This window comes from Coenobita brevimanus, chromosome 99 (assembly GCF_032717465.1).
Source record: "Coenobita brevimanus isolate Jiangsu-jjx chromosome 99, ASM3271746v2, whole genome shotgun sequence".
Taxonomy (NCBI): Eukaryota; Metazoa; Arthropoda; class Malacostraca; order Decapoda; family Coenobitidae; genus Coenobita; species Coenobita brevimanus.
In genome coordinates, this window is record NC_137052.1 from 17820692 (window position 1) to 17843195 (window position 22504).

Consider the following 22504-nt stretch of genomic DNA (forward strand, 5'->3'; position numbering starts at 1 on the left):
TACTATGTTCTATTTACTGAGAGTTTATTCACTTTAGCTTGGCATATATTTTTGTCCTTTTGTATCTTATTTCCCATACATCAATGGCAGAAGACTCCATTACTTTGTGTCCCTACATCCTTTTCATGGAACTTCTTTGTAATTAGCATCATATTCTAGTGTTCATGAGCTGAATATTCAAGATGGGGATATAGTAATTTTATGCCAAATTAAAGTGAAGAGTTTAGGCATAAAACTGCTGTCTTTCCATCTTCAGTGCTGAGCTATAACAAGATAATAACCCAAAAATATGATGCTAGTCTAACCTGACTAATACTGAATATGTAATCCCTCACAGCTTACTAGATGGTTAAGTATGGTTAAACTGTTGGGTCAGAGTGACCAGTAACCACAGAGAGTCATTCCTACCTCATAACTAAGAACACTGAAATTCACACAACTATAACATTATAGTATTTTTTATATTAGAGGGACCCAGTTCTGTCAGGAACAGTAAACGCAAACCATCTGCAGTATAAATATTTCTTTCACCTCACTTCAGATGTATAGGTTGTGTAAATGACTCAGTTCAACCACATAAAAAACAAAAACAACAGAACTATTTCTTTCTGTCTTGCTACAGATGCCTTTGCCAACTCTGAACACGTGCTGAGTGGTGATCTCGAGCATGGATTCCAGCATCACTTCCCACTGGAGAGTCTGGGAGCACGTGTGACCCCCACTGATGATGGTTACGATGTTATTGCTACTTCAATTTGGCCGACTGAAACTCAGGCCATTGTGGCTCAAGTCCTTGGTATTGATGCAAGCAGGTCAGTGGCAATGAACACAGTGATACAGTTAGTCCTCACTGAACCCACTGAATGTGTGTGATGTTTCTCTTCGTTTATTCTTGCTGCGATCACATCCAAGTTGTTGTGGCACCAAGATTTATGTAATAATGATTCAGCATAGGGTCCTCGTGTATTACAGTAACGTGGTATTATTAAGGCTATGTCTAACTCCCCTCATCCACTACATAAGTTTATTCCATGCTGATGAAAATTGTTAGGAGGTGGCACGAACATGATGAATAAGATGTTCCTAGGTTCAGAGGGTTAGCTTTTTCACAACCATAAACAGAACATGAGGAAGAGGGATGCCTCAAATGATGGCACTGATATAGCTGGATAGCTCCACTGCCTGCCAATAAAAATTAACCTCAGCTCCCTCCCTTCCCCTGGAAAGAAGGATGGTGGACTACGGAAGAAGGACAGCTTAAGGTTGTAGTCCGATGAGTTAATGTTAAGATGGGCCTTGGGCCACAACAACGAGAGCTGCTGTGAATGCACTTGGGTATTTTAATCAGGTTAAATCCAAATTATTTAATTTCATTGAGGAAAATTTAAGTGTTCTACAGGTTAATAATGACACCTTTGAATATGGTAAACCACTGTTCTAACAGACAGACTAGGGGGAAGGACAGTTAGTTGAAACTAATTTTGTCCATTAGTTCCAAATCTAGCTTAGAAAATACAGTTGTATGTAGAAAAGAGTGAAAAAAGTGAAGAGACCAGTAAGAGGGAAAGAGTAAGAATAGAGTGAATGTGGATTCTAGAAGAAATCTGAGCGTAAAATGGAGGGAATGTAAGAAACTGTTGTTGAAGGTCAAGAAAGTTAGACAAGGTGATACATGAAGTAGTAGAGGTGAAATTAACCTTTATGTTACCATTCGATGCAGACTGCATCCTACCGCATGCGAGTACTCGGGAGGCGGGCCTCAACCCCCATAGCCAGGCATTGAGAAACCTGCCTTGTCACCGTGCTATTCCCGCGCACTCAATAGTTCGTAAACAATTTATCCTCACACCCTTGTTTATGCTTCGATAATCATAATTTTTTTCCACCGTAATCCTTAATGAATGTACTTGCTTAGGGTGTTGTAAAAAAGATCAGATGAATGTAAATTATGCCTTAATTAATTTTATTTTAATTTCAGTTCTTTTCATTTGTTTTCACAGAAATATAATTTTTATGGCAAATATTACTGACAAAAAGTTACAGGGAATTTATTTGGCTACATTTTGACGCACAAAGAATTACTGAGTAGGGTCTCACTAATAACGACTTTGACGATAATGTTTTCGGCAAATAACAGTAAGTTAGAGTAGACACCCAGTTTCTTTCATAACGTTTGGATTCACTTGAATAACGGTTATATCACGAATGCCAAGTTGTTATACTGCAAATATGTCCATAACAAGAAGAGGAATGAAACAGACAAACAAGAAGAGATGAAGGAAATCGCTGAAAAATGTGAGCAGTAGCCAGGAGGAGATGGAGGATCCTCCCCTCGCCACCTCCACAGATGCACCTGCCGCCATCCCCTCCACCTCCACTGCCCCACCTGACTCACAATCTGCCTCCCCCTCCACCTCCACAGCCCCATGTGACTCACCTGCTCCACCTGGCATACCTGCAACCCCCAACATAATGACTATTACTGTATTCTGGAAGAAATATAACATTCAACAGGCCGTAAATTTCTTCATCAATGCCTGGAATAATATAACGTTGGCAACCATTAAGCATGCCTGGTTGGCACTCCAGCCACAACTCAAGTCTGCTGAGACATAGAGAAAGCAACCATCAGAATTAATGACTAATTGTAAATCAGATTTCAAGAAAATATTGTACCATAAACAGTATCACGATCGAATGAATGCCTGCCATCAGTCACTCATCACTCACTTTCTTTCACAACTAGCCAGCTGAGGAAGAACGACAGAGAAGGGTTGAGTAGATGATGACACTGATGACATTGGGGACTTTCCTGAAGATTTTGACTTTATGGGGTCTTATGAAGTGTTGGTGGAAGTAAGTGACCCTGGCATGAGAGGCAAGAGTGGGGATGAGGCCAGCGAGGAGTCAGGGGGTACGCTGCAGTAGCATCCATGCGCAAGCCTCAAAACAATCATCATAACAAACACCTCATAACTCCTTTAACCCCTTAACCGCGGGGCGTCACTTTCGTGACGCTTGGGAGCAAGGGATCATACCGCGGGGCGTCGCTTTTGTGATTCTGTGTTATTTTGAATTCACCCGGGCTTCCAAGTGGGGGCTTGTATCATCTATCAGTACTGCCGATGTCCAACACTAGTCAGCACTCCTAATCTCATCTGTACTCCCATCCATTGTTGACAATTTAGCCATTTCTCCCCGTTCTTGACTCCCCTCCCTACCCCCCCTCCATTACCCTAGCCTCTCGCCTGCCCGGCCATGCTACGCTAAGTAAATCTTCCCTGGAATTTTTCACTGATTTCATCCATTGAAATAAGCCCTATGTCGTATTCTTATACCAAATAATATATACAAGAAAGAAATAAGGTAAGTGAGAGTGCCATACACCTGGAATTGGCTAATTATCACCTGACAACACCTCACGTGCACTCGTTCGCTAATTTTCGCTGTTTTTTTCCCCTTGAAATATTCCGTATAATCTATTTTCGTAATAAATATACATGTAAGGAGGGAAGGGAGAAGCCTAAGTGATATTTACATTCACCTGGAACTACCTAATTTATAATGTATTGTCTAGATTTCCTGCCAATCATATCAGTGCTACACAAAGCTGTTTCAAGATTTAACATTGGTAGCTCTGATTATATATCTCCTAAGTAGGCCTCTAATCTATTTTCGTAATAAATATACATGTAAGGAGGGAAGGGAGAAGCCTAAGTGATATTTACATTCACCTGGAACTACCAAATTTATAATGTATTGTCTAGATTTCCTGCCAATCATATCAGTGCTACACTTAGCTGTTTCAAGAGCTACGTTGGTAGTGCTGAATAACCCTCAAGTAGGCCTCTCAACCCGGGCCGGCCTTCCTAGCAGTTCTCTCTCAGATTCCGAAGAGGAGGTACGGCTCATCCTCTTGCTGACTTCAGGGCCTTTTTTCACCCCCATGCAAGGGCCCTGTGACCTTTACCCCCTACTAAACCTCGTGTGGAAAGAGGTAAAGGGCTGACAATTGATAAAAGAGTGACTACGATCTTTCTATTGAGTAAAACAGTGCAAGTGGAATTGTAAATAATGTGTAAATAATGTGTAAACAGCAAGTGAAAGTAATGAATGTAAATATACGTGAACAATGGAAAATAGTTTTATAAGTTACTTCAAGTGACAGTGCATAACACAGTGTAAATAAAATATAAATGTAAATAACGTAAATAAAATAGAGAACGTAAATAGAAACATAAATGAGTAGTATTATAAGAATACGAGTATATACCCTAGGAGTAATGAAAGTGAAAGTTTCACTATAGCATGTCTGAATACTATGAGTTGAGAGAGTGAAGATGAAAGTGACATTCACTCTCAATGCCAGTATACAGGACGAGAAAGTGAATGCTATGTATTTTACTGAAAGAAATTGAATCCCTACTGTGGCAATAAACTAATACTACTGAAGGAAACTTATGGATAAAGACTGTAGATATATATAAGTGTTATGTAGTTATAGAAATATAAAGTGTGAGGGGTTTTATGAATAATAAATGACAGAGTACCAAGAGCGAACTAGCGGAAGTGCGGCGGTCAGACGCGCTCATAATTTTCAATGCTTTCACAGTGGTTTTTTTTTTTGGAGTATGGATCCCAAACTACTTGAAAATCATAGAGTAGTATTTATAGTGTTTATATCTGGCTGTGGTAATCATATTACGGGTTGTCGGGAACTGTAAAGTGGAGACTTCGTTACCCAACTTCAGAGGTCTCCACAAGTCCTACGGTAACTGACGAAGGCTCAACAAACATTCCAGGAGAAAGCTGAAGGTATGTGCCATAAGCATATATAATTTTAATATTCTAGGACTAATAACTGATTTTTGGCAAATATTTTTTGAGAGTCTGTCGGAGCCCGAATAACCCCGCGGCACACGCAAAACATCGGTAAACATGCCCGCGGTGTAGGGGTTAAGGTGAGGTTTATATTACTCATGATGACTTAATAACTGATCTTACTATTTCAGCTAAAAAAAAGTAGTGATAGGAGGGCTCCAGGTGGGAAAAGTGGATAAAAGTCCTGCAGTGGCGGCACCAATAAACCCTCTATACATGTATTTTAATGTCACGCAAATAATGTTTTCACTAATAACGACGTTTTTCTTGCACCAATTAGATGTTATTGGTGAGATCCTACTGGAAATCAGTTAGGGCCGATTTTATGGAACGCAAAAAGAAATTATCCTACACTAAAGCAAGGCTCACAGCACATTGACTGGGACAGTGGGGTGACACTGGATGCAGAGTGCGTTAAGTGCGACAGAGGGATACAAGGTGACACAAGTGGTGCTTTCTTCTCGCCCAGAAATCATTCCATAACCAAATAAACGGGTATATCATTCGACGCAACCAGCGACAAATGGTAACGAGCGGTTGAAATGTGCGCAGACGCAGCCTGCATCAAATGGTAATGAGTGCATGAAATTTGCACCGAACCCATAAACACCAAAGGGTTAATGGCAGAATGCTGGTGGAGAAGAGAGAGAAAGTAAGAGGATGAAGGAAACAAGTTAAGGAACTGCTGAATACTGGGAACAAAAGTAGTGCAAAAATAAGTGGTTGAGGAATGGCTGGGAGAAGAAGAAAGGTGAGTAGGGAAAATAAGAACAGTAGGATGGATGCAACTGAAGCAATGAAGAAAGTCAAAATGGTTAAAGCCCCATGAATTCATGGAGTTTGAGGTGAAATGTCAAAATACAAGAGGGGAGAGAGAATAATAGAATGGTTACGGAACACGTGAAGATTGGCCTGGAAGGAAAGTCAGATTCCAGAGGATTGGAAGTCAGGTATAATAGTTCTTACACATAAAGGAACAGGAACAAAACAAGAGCACGGTATTTGTCTTCTGGAAAGATATACAGTACGTTAGGATACTTATTGATACCGTAGTTAGGGCAATAAATGCAGAATTAGTTAGACAACAATAAGATTTTTGGAAGAGAGGAGGTTGCATAGATCAGATATTCATTCAAAGATGTTTAGTGCAAAAGTTATTAGAGAAGGGAAAGATGCAGTATGCTGTCTTCATGGATCTGGAGATGGCATATAACAGAGCAGACAGACAAGGAATATGGAGGGTATTATAAATATCTGGAGTAGATGGGAACTTGTTGAATGCTGCCAAGAGTACAGTATGTATGACAGCAGTAGGACTGCAGTACATGTGGGGAGTGAACTAATGGAGCTCTTCTATTTGAATTTTTGAGCAAGGCAGGAATGTGCTATGTTTCTGTGTTGTTCAGTGTGTGTGTGTGTGTGTGTGTGTGTGTGTGTGTGTGTGTATATATATATATATATATATATATATATGTCCGATCAGCGAAGTTAAGCAACGTTGGGTCTGGTTAGTACTTGGATGCGTGACCGCCTGGGAACACCAGATGCTGTTGGCATCCCTACGTGTCAAGTGGGGTTCGTGGAGGATTAGAGCCCCTCCCTGTAAAACAATTAACTCTAAGCCCTTGGCCACCCCGTGTGGGATACATGGCGTCTGGCAATGAATGAATGAATATATACTGTATATATATATATATATATATATATATATATACAGCAGGGAAGAAAGGTTGCTAGTTTACTGAAAGCAGTGATAAAAAATACAGACGTGAGCATGGAAGAAAAAAAAAGTCGCAGCATGACAGTATTGTGATCCCCACCCTAATTTATGGAGTGAAGTTTGGACCCTGTTGGAAAGATATAAGTAAAGGGTGACAGCAGTAGCAGTGGGTTATTTGAGAGGTGCATGTGGAGTTACATGGAGAGACAGGTAGACAAATGAGGAAGTGAGAGAGCATTGTGGTGTTGATATGGATGTGACTGAAAGCAGTAGGAGGAATTTTCTGAAACAGTTTGGTCACATGGAGAGGATGGAGAATGAGACTGATTAAAAGGGTGTATATGAGTGAGATGGAGGGTGAGGGGGAGAACAAGGATGAGATGAAGCAATGGGGTGAAAAGATACATGAGAGAAGGGGGTGTCAGCTGGAGAGAGGGCAGCCCACTAGCAGAGGACAGAGTAACATGGAGGTGATTTGTTTGTTTCCACCCCTGAGATAAATAGATCATAGTGAAGGGGGTTAAGTGTGGCTGTGGTCCTACTTTCCAGCATTAATGTTGAAGTCCGACGCATTGGTGGTTCGTTTGGTGGTAAGATCAACCGTTGTCACCCGATCGTCGCAGCAGCAGCAGTGGCAGCCTGGCAGTCACACCACCCTGTCAGGGTTGTCCTCAGTCTCAGCTCCTTTATGACCATAAGTGGTGGCCGTGGCGCCTCCTACTCAAAGTACAAGGTATGGGGTTGTATTCTTGGCGGCTTAGAAGGTTTAGTGCTGGAGAGGGACATCTTCGAGTGTTGACACTGATGTGACCAGGTGGTGGAGCTACCTGGTTATACAAACACAGCTCAATCTCCTCCCTATCTCTCAAAGGGAGGATGGTGGACTGCAGCAGACGTGTGACTTCGGCCTGCAGTACACTGAGTTCATATTCAAATAAGCCTGGGGTTGCAACTACTACTAATAATAGTGAGGAAACTTTCTAGTCTCCTTAACAACTTACTGTATTATAGAAACTAGACCATATTATTCTATTTACAATACTTATGTATTGTTTATATATACATAGACCTAGATGGCAAAAATAATCTATCTATCTATCTATTGCCAGACGCCTCAATCCCATTTGGGGTGGCCACAAACAAATCGCCTCCAAGTCGCCCTGTCCCCCGCCATTTCACTGCCCTGCTCCCAACTCACACCCCCCTCTCTCATATACCTCTCCACCCCATCCCTCCATCTCATCCTCGGCCTCCCCCTCCCTCTTCCCCCCTCCACCTCACTCACATACATTCTCTTCGTCAGTCTTTCACCCTCCATCCTCTCCACATGGCCAAACCACCTCAGTGTGTTCCTCATAATGCTTCCTGTCACATCCACATCAACACCACAACGCTCCTTTATATCCTCATTCGTCAGCCTGTCTCTCCATGTGACTCCACAGTCTCCTCTTAAATAACTCATTTCCACTGCTCTCACTCTTGACTTGTGTCCTTCCAACAACGTCCAAGCTTCACTTCCGTACGTTAGAGTTGGTATCACAATACTGTCATGTAGTAACTTTTTCACTTCCATGCTCACTTCCCTGTTTCTTATCACTGCTTTCAAAGAACCAGCAACCTTTCTTCCCTGCTGTACCCTTTCAAGCACTTCACCCTCCAAACCTCCATCCTTACTCATCACACTACCCAAGTACTTAAACGTACTCACATTTTCCAATTCCTCATGTAAGAATATTTTAAAGTACATCATCACCATCCAGACCTCCTTTCCCATCCTAGGGCAGGGTAACAAGTAGCAACGTCCAGACAGCCAAAGTTTGCTCAATTCAATGGGCCATGCTTCCATTCACTCACCATTCAGGCCCTCTTAATCCTGGCTTCATCAAATAGGCCAAAAAATTTCACCACATTCTGTAGCCTCACATATACCTATCTGCTAGAGCCAATCCGAAAGCTGTTGCATTAGAAAGGGGTGCCAAATCCCTGGGTATGTGCTTCTCTGCAAAAAATTCATCCAGCCAGCTTGGTCTCATCCTCACCAACTTCCATACCTCTCTTCCTCACACACTCATCCACCATATCCCTCCACTTACTTCTTGGCCTACCTCGCCTCCTCCCTCTCTCAAAGTCGCTCAGATATACATTTTTTACCAATCTATTGTCATCCATTCTCTGGATGAAGCAGTGGGAGAAATGCGCAGGAGTTATAAAGTGATCATAATGGGCAACATGAATGGGTGAGTAGGCACTGGTCCAGTAAATTATATAATGGGTAATAATGGAGTACCAGGAGAGAATGATAATGGGAAGCAACTGGAGGACATGTGTCAGGAAAGGAGGCTGTGCATTTGTAATTCTTTTTTCAAACACAAAGATACACAAATATACATGTTATAGAGGGAACGGAGATCTTGTTGAAAGGAGCCTGACTGATTACGTGCTTGTAGAGAAATCAATGCTGGGTAGTGTTGCTGATACGATGGCAGTGAGCGAACAATGTGAAGGGTTGTCAGATCATATGATTGTGGTGTGCAAGACCAATCTGAGAGGAGTGAGTTGGACCAAGAGAGAGAGGAACTGTCTGGGAGAGAGACTGATACTCGAGAACCCAAATCTTGTCTTGCTCTGTTTTGCTCCTTTTCATCACACGGTGCATAATCTACAATCACTGCCACTTTCACCATTTCAACCTTGAACTTGACAAACATACATCTTGAGCTGACACATTTGTAATCTCTCCACTCTGTCACACTTCATTAATCAACAAAGCAACTCCTTCCTTGCATCTTCCTCACCCATTCATGCCTGACCTTACACACTTTACACCCTCTCATTCCACTTCACGCCCTTCCATCTTTGTTTCACACAATGCCACCATGGCATATCTCGCACTATTGAACACATTCACCACTTCCACCCTCTTGCTCTCCTCATTCACACCTCTCACATTCCACATGGCCATGCAAATCTGCCCATTTGGTTGGGGTCCTGGGCAGTTATTTTGTCCTCCGAGGCTCTCCGAAACATTTGCCATAATTTAGTTATTTTTGGTAGGGTGTCTGGGGGATGTGGTCAGAAATAAGTACCATGGAGTCTACTTAACCCCTCAACCAGATGATGTATTTTCCGTTTTATTCTTGCTATATCCATACCATTCTGTTTAGCTCAGAAGAGACTTTTTGAACAAGAGGAGTCAGACATGGCTTTTGTTAATGCCTTCATAAGAAGAAATCTTCTCTAAAAAATAAAACTGGCTGAAGGTATCAAGAATCAAGCAATAAGTTATATCACTAGATTCAAGAGGTTAATTAATTTCTCTGTACACCCCCAAAACCAATCATGTTAACAATCGCTTTGCTCTCTCCATTCCTATTCATCACAATTTCAAAATATTCTTTCCATCTGGTCCTTACTTCATCCCCATTGGTTAATAATCTACCAATTACAACCTTCACACTTTCACATTTCTTTCCATTGTCATTTCTACAGTTCTGCACCTCTTCACAGAACAACTTCCTATTTTCAGAGTAATTTGGATTCACTTCTCTTCCTATATCATCATTTACCTCCTTTTTCCTCTTCACTAGTCTCTTTACGTGCTTCTTGCTCTCAATTTAATCATTTCTTATTTCAACTGAACCTGTTTTGTATCCATTCTAGCTACTTCTTCCTCTTTCCCTCCACTGCTCTCTTAACCTCTTCATCCCACCATGTCATATCTTTCTTCTTTGTTTTTACTCCTGCCACACCACACACCACTTTAGCATTCCTAACTAAGCAATCCCTATATACATTCCACAAGCTGTCCAGATATATTTTATTCCATTTCACTGATTCTGGCTTCTCCCTTACTTTGGCCCTGTATTCATGTGCCATTTCTTGAAAACATGGTCTGAGGTGTGCCCCAAGCAATGCTGCTGTTGTGGCCTCAGACTCATCTATACATGAATCTGGTGGACGGCAGGCTGATGATGCCCTTCTCCTCCTGTCTGCTGTCTTCCTTTTTAGAAGACTGGATGGAGACAAGGAAGGAGATCAGGGGCATTCTCAGAGCCAGACAGCTCCTCTGTCCATTTAAATTAAAGGCTATCCAATCTGAATGTATCTGTAAGCCACGCCCCCTTCCCCCAGCACCTAACAGTTATCATACAGCTGGCATGGCTGTATCACTTAGCATCTTACCATAGAACTGGCAGTATCCCACACAATATAAGAATGTTTTAATACCTGTGGATCTGCAGTTATTTGTGCTATACAATTTTCCTTTACACCGCTACAGTATACTCGTGAATGTTTTGTCTGTGGAAATTGATTTTCAAAAGGTAAAGAGAGGATACAGTAATAAAATTACAATAAGAATAAATAGAAGAATGGTTGAAAAATGTTTATACCACTTTTTACTTATCAATGAATGATGGGGTGAAAGAGAGAGAGATTATCCAGTTGCATGAGGCTGCAAAAAAAGGTTTATATGGAATAACTGAGATAAAATGGAGAGGTGAGACTGTGAGAGAATGGGAGTATGGATGGGGTACATAAGCAGGAGTAGGTGAGAATGAGAAGGCAAAAGAAGGAGTATGTATTGTTGCGTGCAAGAGATGGAAGGAAAATATATGACAGTATGGATCTGTCAGCTCGAGGACTGTGTGGGTATGAATAAAAGTTGGACTACAAATTTGGGCAACCGTGTGTGTGTATGCGCCAACGCAAGATTGTGCAAGTAGAGTGAAAGAAGAGTTCTGGACAAATGTGGATGTGTGCATGGAAATGTTTGAAAGGAATGAGAGTGTTTTTGATTGGAGACATGAATGGAAAAGTACAGAATGTGATGGTGGATAGAGTAGATGGAGAGTGGGATGCGCCTGCAGAAGTGGATGAGAATGGCGGTGCTCTAGTAGACATTTGTGCAGGGAGGGGGCTGGTGATAGCCAATTCCCTCTTTAGACACAAAATGATCCAAAGGTATACGTGGCGAGTGATGAGAAGGGTGGGTGGTGAACTGAATGAACGGAAGGCAATGATTGATTATGTGTCTGTGGATAACAGAATGAGAAGGTGTGTAATGGATACAAGAGCATACAGAGGTTGGTGAGTAGACTTTCTGACCACCACTTAATGATGGTGAAAGTCAAGGTTCAAATGAAATGGAGGAATGGGAAAAGGGAAGGACAGAAGGAAGGAAACCAAACAAGAAGGGTAGATAGGTTGCAAGAGGATGCAAAAAAAGCAGAATATAAGAGAGAAGTGGAGCAATTGGGTAAACATGATCTGGAGTAGAAGCGTGACGTGGAAGGTATGTGCATGATATTCACAGAAGAAATCTGTGAAGAATGTGAGGTGGTGTGTGGGGTGAAGAGAAGACAAAAGGGGTTGCAAGGAACAACATGGTGGAATGAAAAGGTGAGATAGGCTGTGGCACAAAAGAAGAAAGCAGACAGTGAGTGAATGAGAAACAGGGGCATGGTGGAAGCTGGGAGACGGAAGAGTGAGTTATATGTAGAGAGGAAGACTGAGGTGAAAAGATCAGTAGGAGAAAGTAAGAAGAGAGTGGATATGGAGTTTAGAAGGAATTTGAGTGTAAACTGGAGGGAATGTAAGGAAATGATCTGGAAAGTGATAAAGAGGGTTACATAGGGTGATAAAGAAGTAAGTCGGGGAGCGAAAGATAAAAATAGTAGGCTGCTAGTGGAGAAGGAAGAAAAAGTGAGCAGATGAAGAAAACACTTTAAGGAACTATTGAACACAGGGAATGAAAGTAAAGCAAGTATAAGTGACTGGGGAATGGCTGGGAGAAGGAGAGAGGTGAGAAGTGAGGAAGAAATCAGTAAGATGGAAGCAAAGGAAGTAATGAAGAAAGTCAAAATGGGGAAAGCCCCAGGAACTGATGGTGTGTGTGGTGAAATGTTGAAGCATGGGGGAAAGACAGTAGTAGAATGGATGTGGAAGATGTGCAGATATGCCTTGGAGGAAGGTAGAGTCCCAGAGGATTGGAAGTCAGGTATAATTATTCCCCTGTACAAAAGAAAAGGGAAAAAAGAAGTGTGTGATAATCATAGGGGCATTTATCTTCTTAGTGTAATAGGAAAAGTATATGGTAGGATACTGACAGAGTTTGGGAAATAACAGATGGAGAAGAACAGGGAGGTTTTAGGAAGGGAAGAGGTTGTATAAATCAGATGTTCAATATTAGGTCTAAAAAAGTTTCTAGAGAAGGGAAAGAAGTTGTATGCAGCCTTCATGGATTTGAAGAAGTCATATGACAGGGTGGATAGATAAGGAATGTGGAAAGTAATGAGAATATATGGAGTAAATGGGAAGTTGTTGAATGCCGTGAAGAGTATGTATTGGGGTGCTAAGGCTGCAAAGCGTGCAGATAGTGAATTGCGTGAATTTTTCTGTCTGAATGTTGGGTTGAAACAGGGATGTGTCATGTCTCCATGGTTGTTCAATCTGTATATGGATGGGATTATATAAGAGATACAAGGTAGGGCAGTGGATGTTGGAGCAACCAAAATGAGAGACGGTAGTGTTTGGAAACTCCCTGTGCTGTTGTCTGCAAATGATACTGTATCATTAAGTAAAGACGAAGGGGAACTTCAAGGCTAGGTGTATGAGTTTGGGAGTGTGTGTGAGAAATGGGATCTAAAGTTGAATATTGAGAAGAGTAAAGTTATGATTTTCGAGAGAAATGAAGTCACTGAATGTACAGTGAGGCTGGATGAGCAAGAAATGGAGAATGTGAGTGCATTTAAGCACCTGGGTAGTGTGATGAGTATGGATGTAAGTTTAGAGGGTGAAGTGCTTGAAAGGGTACAGAAGGGAAGAAAGGTTGCTGGTTCTTTGAGAGCAGTGATAGGGAACAGAGAGTAAGCATAGAAGTAAAAAAAGTCACTGCATGACAGCATTGTGATATCAACTCTAACGCATGGAAGTGAAGCTTAGACCTTGTTGGAAGGACAAGAGTCAAGCATGAGAGCAGTGGAAATGAATTACTTGAAAAGAACATGTGGAGTTACATTAAGAGACAGACTGACAAACAAGGAAGTGAAGGAGCGCTGTGGCATGGATGAGGATGTGATAGGACGTGTTAGGAGAAATACACTGAGGCAGTTTGGCTATGTGAAGAGGATGGAGAGCGAGAGACTAACGAGGAGAGTGTATGCAAGTCAGGTGGAGAGGAGGAGACAGAGGGGGAGGCCAAGGGAGGGATGGAGTGTAGAGGTATATGAGAGAGGGATGTGTGAGCTGGGAGAAAGGCAGTGAAGCGGCATTGGACAGGGCAACAAGGAAGCAATTTGTTTGTTGCCACCCCTTACAGGACTGAGGCATCTGACATTAGATAGACAGATAGATGGATTTTTTTTTTGTCACTACTGTAAATGGTTTGCGTTCGTTATTCAAGACCACTGTACATTATGAGAGAGAGAGAGAGAGACAGAAAGATGGGGGGGGGGAGGACTGTGGTACACAGAGACAAGGGAGGAAAAGGTGGTAGGGGACACCACCCAAACATAGAAGTCCATGTGCTTGCAAATCTTTGCATAAAAAATTCTCTTCCTTAGCTCTTCCATATTTTTCAAAAAATTTGAAGTAACCATGGTACAGTACTCATGATAACTTTCTGTCTAAGAATTCTTACTTTATGCTTGAACTGATTCGATATTGTTGGAAAAATCACTGACAAGTAAAAAGTCAGTACCCTCGCGTCCAGCACGCGTTAGTCCAGCACGGTGAGCAATTAATTAGTATTATTTAATACGATTTAATTACTGCAACACGAGTGTGTTAGCATAACACGCGCAGAGCTCCGAGAAGTGGGCCAAATCCGCAGAGTTCACTCTAGCACGATCACCCCCGGTCCAACACGGCCATACTGGACATTCCCATGATGATGATAGCCAATGAAAAACTTCTGATCAAGTAGCCTTCCCCGCCCGCTATCGTGACGTGATCGTGATGCCGCCCAATTAAAAACGCTTCTGGTGTCACGTGATGTTTTGTTTACATTTCTCCCACCACAGAGCCACTCAGTCGCATAATGGCATTGCAAGGTGCTTTTTTCTTGCTGCATTTTCTACCCTTGTTACTGCATTTTACCCTGCTCACGATGTCTAGGAAGCCTTCTGAGAACCCCAAGAAGCATCGGCACCTCCCTCAGGCCACCAAGCTAGAAAGCATCGAGAGGAAGAAGAAAGGGGAGAGGAAAGTTGACATTGCCAAGGCCTACGACACGAATGAAGCCAACGTGATCATAATCAAAAACTTAAGACAAGATCCTGGCAGCCGAAGGCTATCACACGGCACTTCATACCAGGTTTGCCGAGGATACGATGGTAAATCGGAACGGTAACGTGGTAAAATTGCTGACGATACCACGGGCATTTGGAATTCATCTGGATGGATTCCTGCCAAGGATACGATGGGGAAAACAGTGTGACCAAACCCAGGCGACTCGACAGACAATGTATCGTACTACAGCATTGAACATTTAGCCTGACACTGAATACATATTAATATTTTAGAATAAATATCAATCGTTTTGAAACCCTTCTCATCGGCGTGCGTACCAGTTTATAAACAAAGTTGCTTCTCCTTATTCTCTACCGAGTCAGCGACAGCGATCACTTTCCACAGTCACGAGACGAGGCTCTGGCAACAGTGTGAGAAGCATGCACTTTGCCAAGGATTAATGGACAAAGATAGTGATTCTGAGTGTGATTTCGAAGGATTTATGAGGGAGGTTTGAGTTCGAAGGATTTATGAGGGAGGTTGAGGAGGAGCAACAGCCATTACCCGCTAGTGACGCCAGCAGCCATCCTCCGGGGACCCAGTAGGACTAACTACTGCCTTGGATACCACCTTCCATTCCCAGCAAGCCCACCAACACTATCCTAAAAGGTTAGTTATCATTCATAGCACAGTACCATTTATTATAATTACAACAGTACCAATATATGTATAGGTATATGGTAGGTATTTAGGGTGACTTTTCCGAGGGTTGCTGACATAATTCATTTTTCCCCATAAGCTCTATTGTTAGTCCAACATGTTTTTGGTCCAACACGTGACCCATGCATGACAATATTACCGTGCTGGACGCGAGGGTACTGTACAAACATTTTCCAACCATTCTTCTACTTATTCCAGTTTTATTACTGTAGTCTTTCTTTACCTTCTGCAAATTAATTTCCATAGACAAAACACTCATGAGTATACTGTAGTGGTGTAAGGGAAAATTGTGTGGTACAAATACCTGCAGATCTACAGGTATTAAAACATTCTTATATCGGAAGAGATCTTACCAGCTTTGTGGTAAGACACTAAGTGATACAACCGTGCCATCCGTACAATAACTGTTAGGTGCAGGGTGAAGTGGGCGTGACTTACAGATACATTCAGACTGGATAGCTTACAGTGCCATCACATGATGGGGTCCTTTCCCAGCACCAGCTCAAGTAAGATCAGTCATATAAACGCAACAACAAAAGTTCACCTGCTATTCCACTGTGTCTATTTTACACTTTGGGTATACAGTAGAATCTCCTAAATTGTGGTCTTATAAGACTGGGCACAGGCTATGATTTGAGAATTCCTTGAGTTAGAAATAATTAATCTTATGAGGAAAGTTACTTCTGAGTCTGTCATCTTGGAAAATTTGTCCCCCTTACCTCCCATACCTACATCAAACTGGTCACCAACAAACACTAACAATCTGGAAAAGAAATTAGTAAAGCATATTTAATGGATGTGAACAATGTTGTAAGATTCTTACCTGACTCTGACTGACAACACTGCTTGAATGGACGGGGGAAGGGGGGAGGGTATCCGAGGGTTGAGGCAGACTACAGCCTCTCAGCACGAGGTGAGTGTGCTGCTGCCTCATGCTGCTTCCTCATCATCATCCTCCCTCACAAATCCCTTAGAGCTCAGTGTAGCAGCAACAGAAACGGTTTCGTCGTTGCCCTCAGCTGCCTACGTGTCGTCAATTAATTTAGCTTAATTCTTTACCGAACGGGCGCAGCCATTCCATATTTTCTATGGAAATGAGTTTTTCACAGGTTACTTATTATTCCTGGATTACCACAGCTACTGGGCATTTTTTTTAACTTACCTCTGAAAGCTATAAATGAGGATTTAGAATGCGTGATACACTGACGCATCCAGTTGGAGCGGTGGTTGGTAAACAACACGGCCAGTTGGAGAAATTGTTTGTAAACACTGCTAATGATGACCTGATAGCTTCCTTAATTACCCCAATTCTGTTTGTTTCCCACTCGCTTTTTGCAGTCACAATAACAGTTAACTATCTGTTACATATGTACCAAAATTACTTACCTTGAGATCATGAGATTGTTTCTCTATAGGTGGACTCCCTGCGCTCGTCTAGTGATGAATTACTGCGTGTGATTCAGTCTTTATCAGACAGGTGCAGTGTTTCTCTTTTCTCTATTGAAATGAGCCTTTCACAGGATACTATTTATTATTCCTGGATTACCACAGCTGCTGGACATTTTTATAAACATACCTCTGAAAGCTGTAAATGAAGATTTAGAATGTGTGATACACTGACACATCCAGTCAGTGTGGTGGTTGGTAAACAACTGATACTGCAAAATGTTGCATGATGTTGCCATGTATTATGAATCTGCTGTTTAGAAGTGCACGATTTTGGAGATTCCACTGTATCTATCACTTTCCTCCCTGAAGCATCACATGAAAGACAATCATTTGTGGGCAGAGAAACATGTCATGCCTCTCACAGCATATGAGTATTTGTCAGCAAAGGGGAAGATAGTTGAGGTGAAATATTAGACAAACACTTGCCCTAGGCTGTACAATACAGTATAGCATATGAAATACTGCAATTCATCACCATGGAGGTAATGCTGTCTTTTTAATGCCCTATGTTTTCCCATGCCAGTAACAAAGTTGTGTAAGAATAATTACAGTACTGGAATAGTGTTTCCCTTTTTTCTTCTGTTTTGTCATTACCAAAAGTGTTTTAAAATTTCCAATATAAATTTTGATTCTCAAAGATAAATTGGCTGGAGGTTGAAAGTGACTAATAATGTATGAGATTAGTTGTTACCATTCCTGTTTATTTTTTTTATCTATGAGACAACACCATAGAGGTGGTTGCTCACCTATGGTCGATAGGTCTGCTTGATCAGTTAGACCGGGGTTAAGCAACAACAACAACAACGTGTTATTTTTTATTGATTAATAATATTTTTCATACACAGGGTAGATTTAGCATTGTTTTTCATCGCCACAGTGGATTTACAATTACTTTTCATTATCAGGTTGGATTTGACAATACAGGCAAGATAAATGGGATAGAAGTTGATCTGTATTCAAATGATGGGTGCCTGGACACTGACCATGTTTCCGACCTGGCAATGACCGTCCTCCACAACACATACTACTGCCCAAACTGGCTGATGCGGCCATGGGGTGCCATCACTAACACACCCTCAAACACCTTCATGAGGGCACCAGGTACACACACAATATTATTATTATTTATATATATATAAGTCTGTCTTCATCATTATGATCATTCTCTTTTTCCTCCTCCTCCTCCTCAATATCATCATCATCATCTGCATTAGGTAACTAAAAGCCTTTTTTACAATCTTTTCTCTTTAACTTGGCTTAAAATTGATCTTTCTCCAGCTTGAATCCTGGGCTGGAACAATAAATTAACACTTAAATATAATGCCATACTCTACTTTACTTTAACCTGACCTTAAACTAATCTCTCCATCTTACATGCTGAGTTGTGACAATAATTTAACACCAGAATATACAATAACCACAGAATATACACTAACTACAATGTATTGCTATGGAAAGACTGCAGAGCTATATCTTTGTCTTTTGCTGCCACTGAATTGCATAAAACAGGTGACAAAAGGATGAAAATCTGGGCCAAGTTAGATGAAAGGATTATAGTCCATTTCTAATTACTATATGTTCGGCCATGTCTCACACCCTTCCACACCCAGCCATATTCCCTAACTCTGACTTCATCACCTGTTACTATGATAATACTTTAGACTGGACAATAGTTCATGTGATGGGGCTAGAGTGAGGGAATATGGACAGGTGTGGAAGTGATGGCTAAGTGAAATTCTCAGTTGGAATGAACTATTCACTACCCTTCTAACTCTAACTTGACCTAAAATCATCATCATCTCTGTTTTGAATGCTGAGTCGTGAGAACAGATTGACAATAGATTACAGTGGAAGTCATGATGAAGTTGTAGGGACATGACCTAAAATCATCACCACCTCTGTCTGGCATGATGAGTCGTGAGAAAAGATTGACACTGGATTACAGTAGAAGTAATGATGAAGCTGTAGGGAAATGTTGTTGAGCCATAATGTTGTCTTATTCTGCCACTGTGGTATGTGGGATATGCTGCTAAAGGGCAAAATCTGGAGGAGGAGGACCTCAGGCTCATCTGAATGTGCACCTGGTGGACTGCAAACCAAAACTGCCTGACTTTTACAGTTCACCATCCTCCTTTCAATAGATAAGGAGGAGACTGAGGGGCATTTGTATAATCTAGCAGTTCCATTGCCTCTCTCTCTCAGCTACAGTACAGGCTGGTGGTGCACTGGTAGCATATCTAGTCTATAACTGGAAAATCTTGAATTTCATTTTTGGGCCATTCAAACTGCTGGACTGTCGGACAAAGTCTGTTTGCCCCTTGTCCCTGTTCATGGTACAAGTAATGACCTGGAAGTAAATTCAAAGGATGTGGGTTGTATTCTAGAAGAAGACTGAGAATTAGCAAAAATGAACTGTTTGCCTTAACAACCCTTATGCAGTTGACAGGCATTAATTCTAAGCCTTTTCTCCTCCTGGACACTTTTCCAAAGCTCTTTGTCCCTGGTTACTACGCAGTGAGAAGATACAGTCAAATTCAAAAGTTCATTTGCCTTTCCTGCCTCCTTCTCACTGCTGAATGCAGTGATGCTTGAATAAAACACAGTGGAAAAAGATGCATACCAGTATTATTACCCACAAATAACTGACAATACCGGTATGTGGAGTAGACTGTAGCACCAGTCGAGCAGGGCAGTACTCCCGAGGTGGATGGAAAGCTGATGACAGGGAGTGCTGGAGCTCCCGTTTCATCAGCCCTCAGGACTAGTTCCTGACCATCCCCCTTTGCTGAACTTTTTCAGTGTCTCAGTTACACAGAGAGTAGGCCAGCATGCTCTCCAGTACAAATTTCTCTATCTATCTTCACCAAACTACATGCACAGTACACACTACACTTCCTATTCAAAATTACCAAAATGGCGTCAATTCACTTAGCCTCGGAGTCCCCAGGGGGGGGGACCATAAATGCCCCCGCCATCTGCCCCTCTCCCGGTGACGACTCGAGGTGCCTGGAACCACTGTCTGACTCTCTTCTTCTTCATTTCTGCAACATTCGCGGCCTTTCATCTAACTTTCGCTCTGTTGAGCACCACCTCTCCTCCTCTAAACCTCACCTTCTTTTTCTAACGGAGACTCAGCTGTCTGAGGCAACTGACAGCAAACCCTTTTCTGTATCCTCCTACTTTCTCTATACTCATTTCAAAGCCAAAGGTGGCTGTTGTGTATACATACGCAACGACTTATCTTGCTCTCGTGTTCCTGAACTTGATTCTTCTGAATTCTCCACTCTCTGGCTTCGGCTTTCCTGTCATTCTCTGACTAAATATATCTGTGCTGTTTACTTATCCCCTAATTCTACTGACTATCAAAAATTCTTCGACTATCTTACTTCTACGATGGAACACATTCTGTCCATTTCTCCTTTCTCTGAAATCTCCATTCTTGGAGATTTCAATGTTCACCACCACCTTTGGCTCTCCTCTCCTTTCACGGATCCACCTGGTGAACAAGCCTACATCTTTTCTATCCTTAATGACCTAGAGCAGCTTGTACAGCACCCTACCCGTATCCCTGACCGCCTTGGAGAGAGCTCCAACATACTTGACCTCTTCCTCACAACTAATCCTTCTGCTTACTCTGTTAATCTTTTCTCTCCGTTGGGCTCCTCCGATCACAACCTTATTACCTTAACCTGTCCTATTGCTCCAGTACGGCCTGCGGACCCTCCAGGGAAACGTCGTCTCTGGCATTTTGGAGCTGCGGACTGGGAGGCCCTCAGGCAGTACTTCTTTGATTTTCCCTGGAATGATTATTGCTTCCATGGCCGTGAGCCATCTGAGTGTGCCTTGCGCATTACGGAGGTTATTCTCTCGGGCATGGAAGCATACATTCCTTTCTCATATCCTTTGACTAACGCAAGAAAGCCTTGGTTTAATCACGCTTGTTCTAATGCTGTCCGCAACAAGGAGAAGGCCTACAAAAGGTACCGGAGCCAACCCACCCCTGAATCACATAATCTTTACGTTTCTGCCCGGAATCGTGCTAAGTCTGTTCTTCGCTCTACTAAAAATAATTTCATCCATACTAAATGCTCTCAACTCTCCAACTCGAATTCTTCCCGCTCCTTCTGGCACCTTGCCAAAAATCTTTCTAACAACTTTACCTCATCATCCTTCCCTCCTCTTTTCTACTCTGATGGTTCTGTAGCTATTTCTTCTACTGATAAAGCAGATCTCTTCGCACAGACTTTCTCCTCCAATTCCACCTTAGACGATTCCGGTGCTGTTCCTCCATCACTTCCCCCCTCTGACTTCCTCATGGCTGACATTAAAATTTCTTCAGTTGATGTATTTTCTGCCTTTACTGGCCTCAGTACTAACAAGGCATATGGGCCTGATGGGGTCCCTCCTGTTGTTCTCAAAAACTGTGCTTCTGTGCTTACACCCTGCCTAGGCAAACTATTTCGCCTTTGTCTGTCAACTTGTACCTTTCCTTCTTGCTGGAAGTTTGCTCTCATTCAGCCAGTCCCAAAGAAGGGTGACCACTCCCAACCCTCCAACTATCGTCCAATTGCTTTAACGTCCTGTATTTCAAAAGTTTTCGAGTCAATTCTTAATAAAAAAATTTTAAGGCATCTTTCCTATCACAACCTTCTTTCCGATCGTCAGTATGGGTTCCGTCAGGGACGCTCCACTGGCGATCTTCTCACCTACCTTTCAGACTCCTGGTCATCCTCCTTTCGGGACTTTGGCGAAAGCTTTGCCATTGCACTTGACATCTCAAAGGCTTTCGATCGAGTCTGGCATAAATCTTTAATTTCCAAACTGCCCTCCTACGGTTTCTATCCTTCTATCTGTACCTTCATCGCTAGCTTCCTTTCTGGTCGTTCTATAGCTGCTGTCGTAGACGGCCATCGTTCTTCTCCTAGATCTATCAACAGTGGTGTTCCTCAGGGCTCTGTCCTATCACCAACTCTCTTCCTTTTATTCATCAATGATCTTCTAAGCTGTACATCTAACCCTATCCACTCATACGCTGATGACTCCACCCTTCACCTTTCCATTCGGTTCCCGCAACGCCCATCTCAACAGTTACTTCAAGAAACAAGGGATGAGGCTATGGCACACCTAATGTCTGACTTGGCTCATATCTCTGACTGGGGTAAAAATAATGTGGTTGTCTTTAATGCTTCTGAGACTCAGTTCTTACACCTATCAACCCGACAAAATCTTCCACAGGTATACCCACTAATGTTTAATAATATTCAGATTAATCCTGCATCATCCTTGAACATGCTTGGGGTTTCATTTACTCGGGACTTATCTTGGAAAGATCATATTACATCTCTTGTAAAATCTGCTTCCAAGAGATTGGGTGTGCTAAGCCGACTCCGCTCTTTCTTTACCCCTGCACAATTGTTGACTCTATACAGGGGTTTTATCCGCCCCTGTGTGGAGTACAACTCTCATGTGTGGGGAGGCTCCCCACATACAGCTCTTCTCAATAGG

General features: G+C 42.2%; 1 protein-coding gene across 1 annotated transcript in view; it reads left to right on the forward strand.

Annotated features, from left to right (window-relative positions):
• LOC145414445 (uncharacterized) overlaps nucleotides 1-22504 on the forward strand; it is a 103545-nt gene that overhangs the window by 50520 nt on the left and 30521 nt on the right. The window contains exons 15-17 of the mRNA XM_080284001.1: nucleotides 623-812; nucleotides 7151-7334; nucleotides 17905-18100. Of these exons, the coding sequence (XP_080140127.1) occupies nucleotides 623-812; nucleotides 7151-7334; nucleotides 17905-18100 (570 nt within the window). The remainder of the gene's footprint in view (nucleotides 1-622; nucleotides 813-7150; nucleotides 7335-17904; nucleotides 18101-22504) is intronic.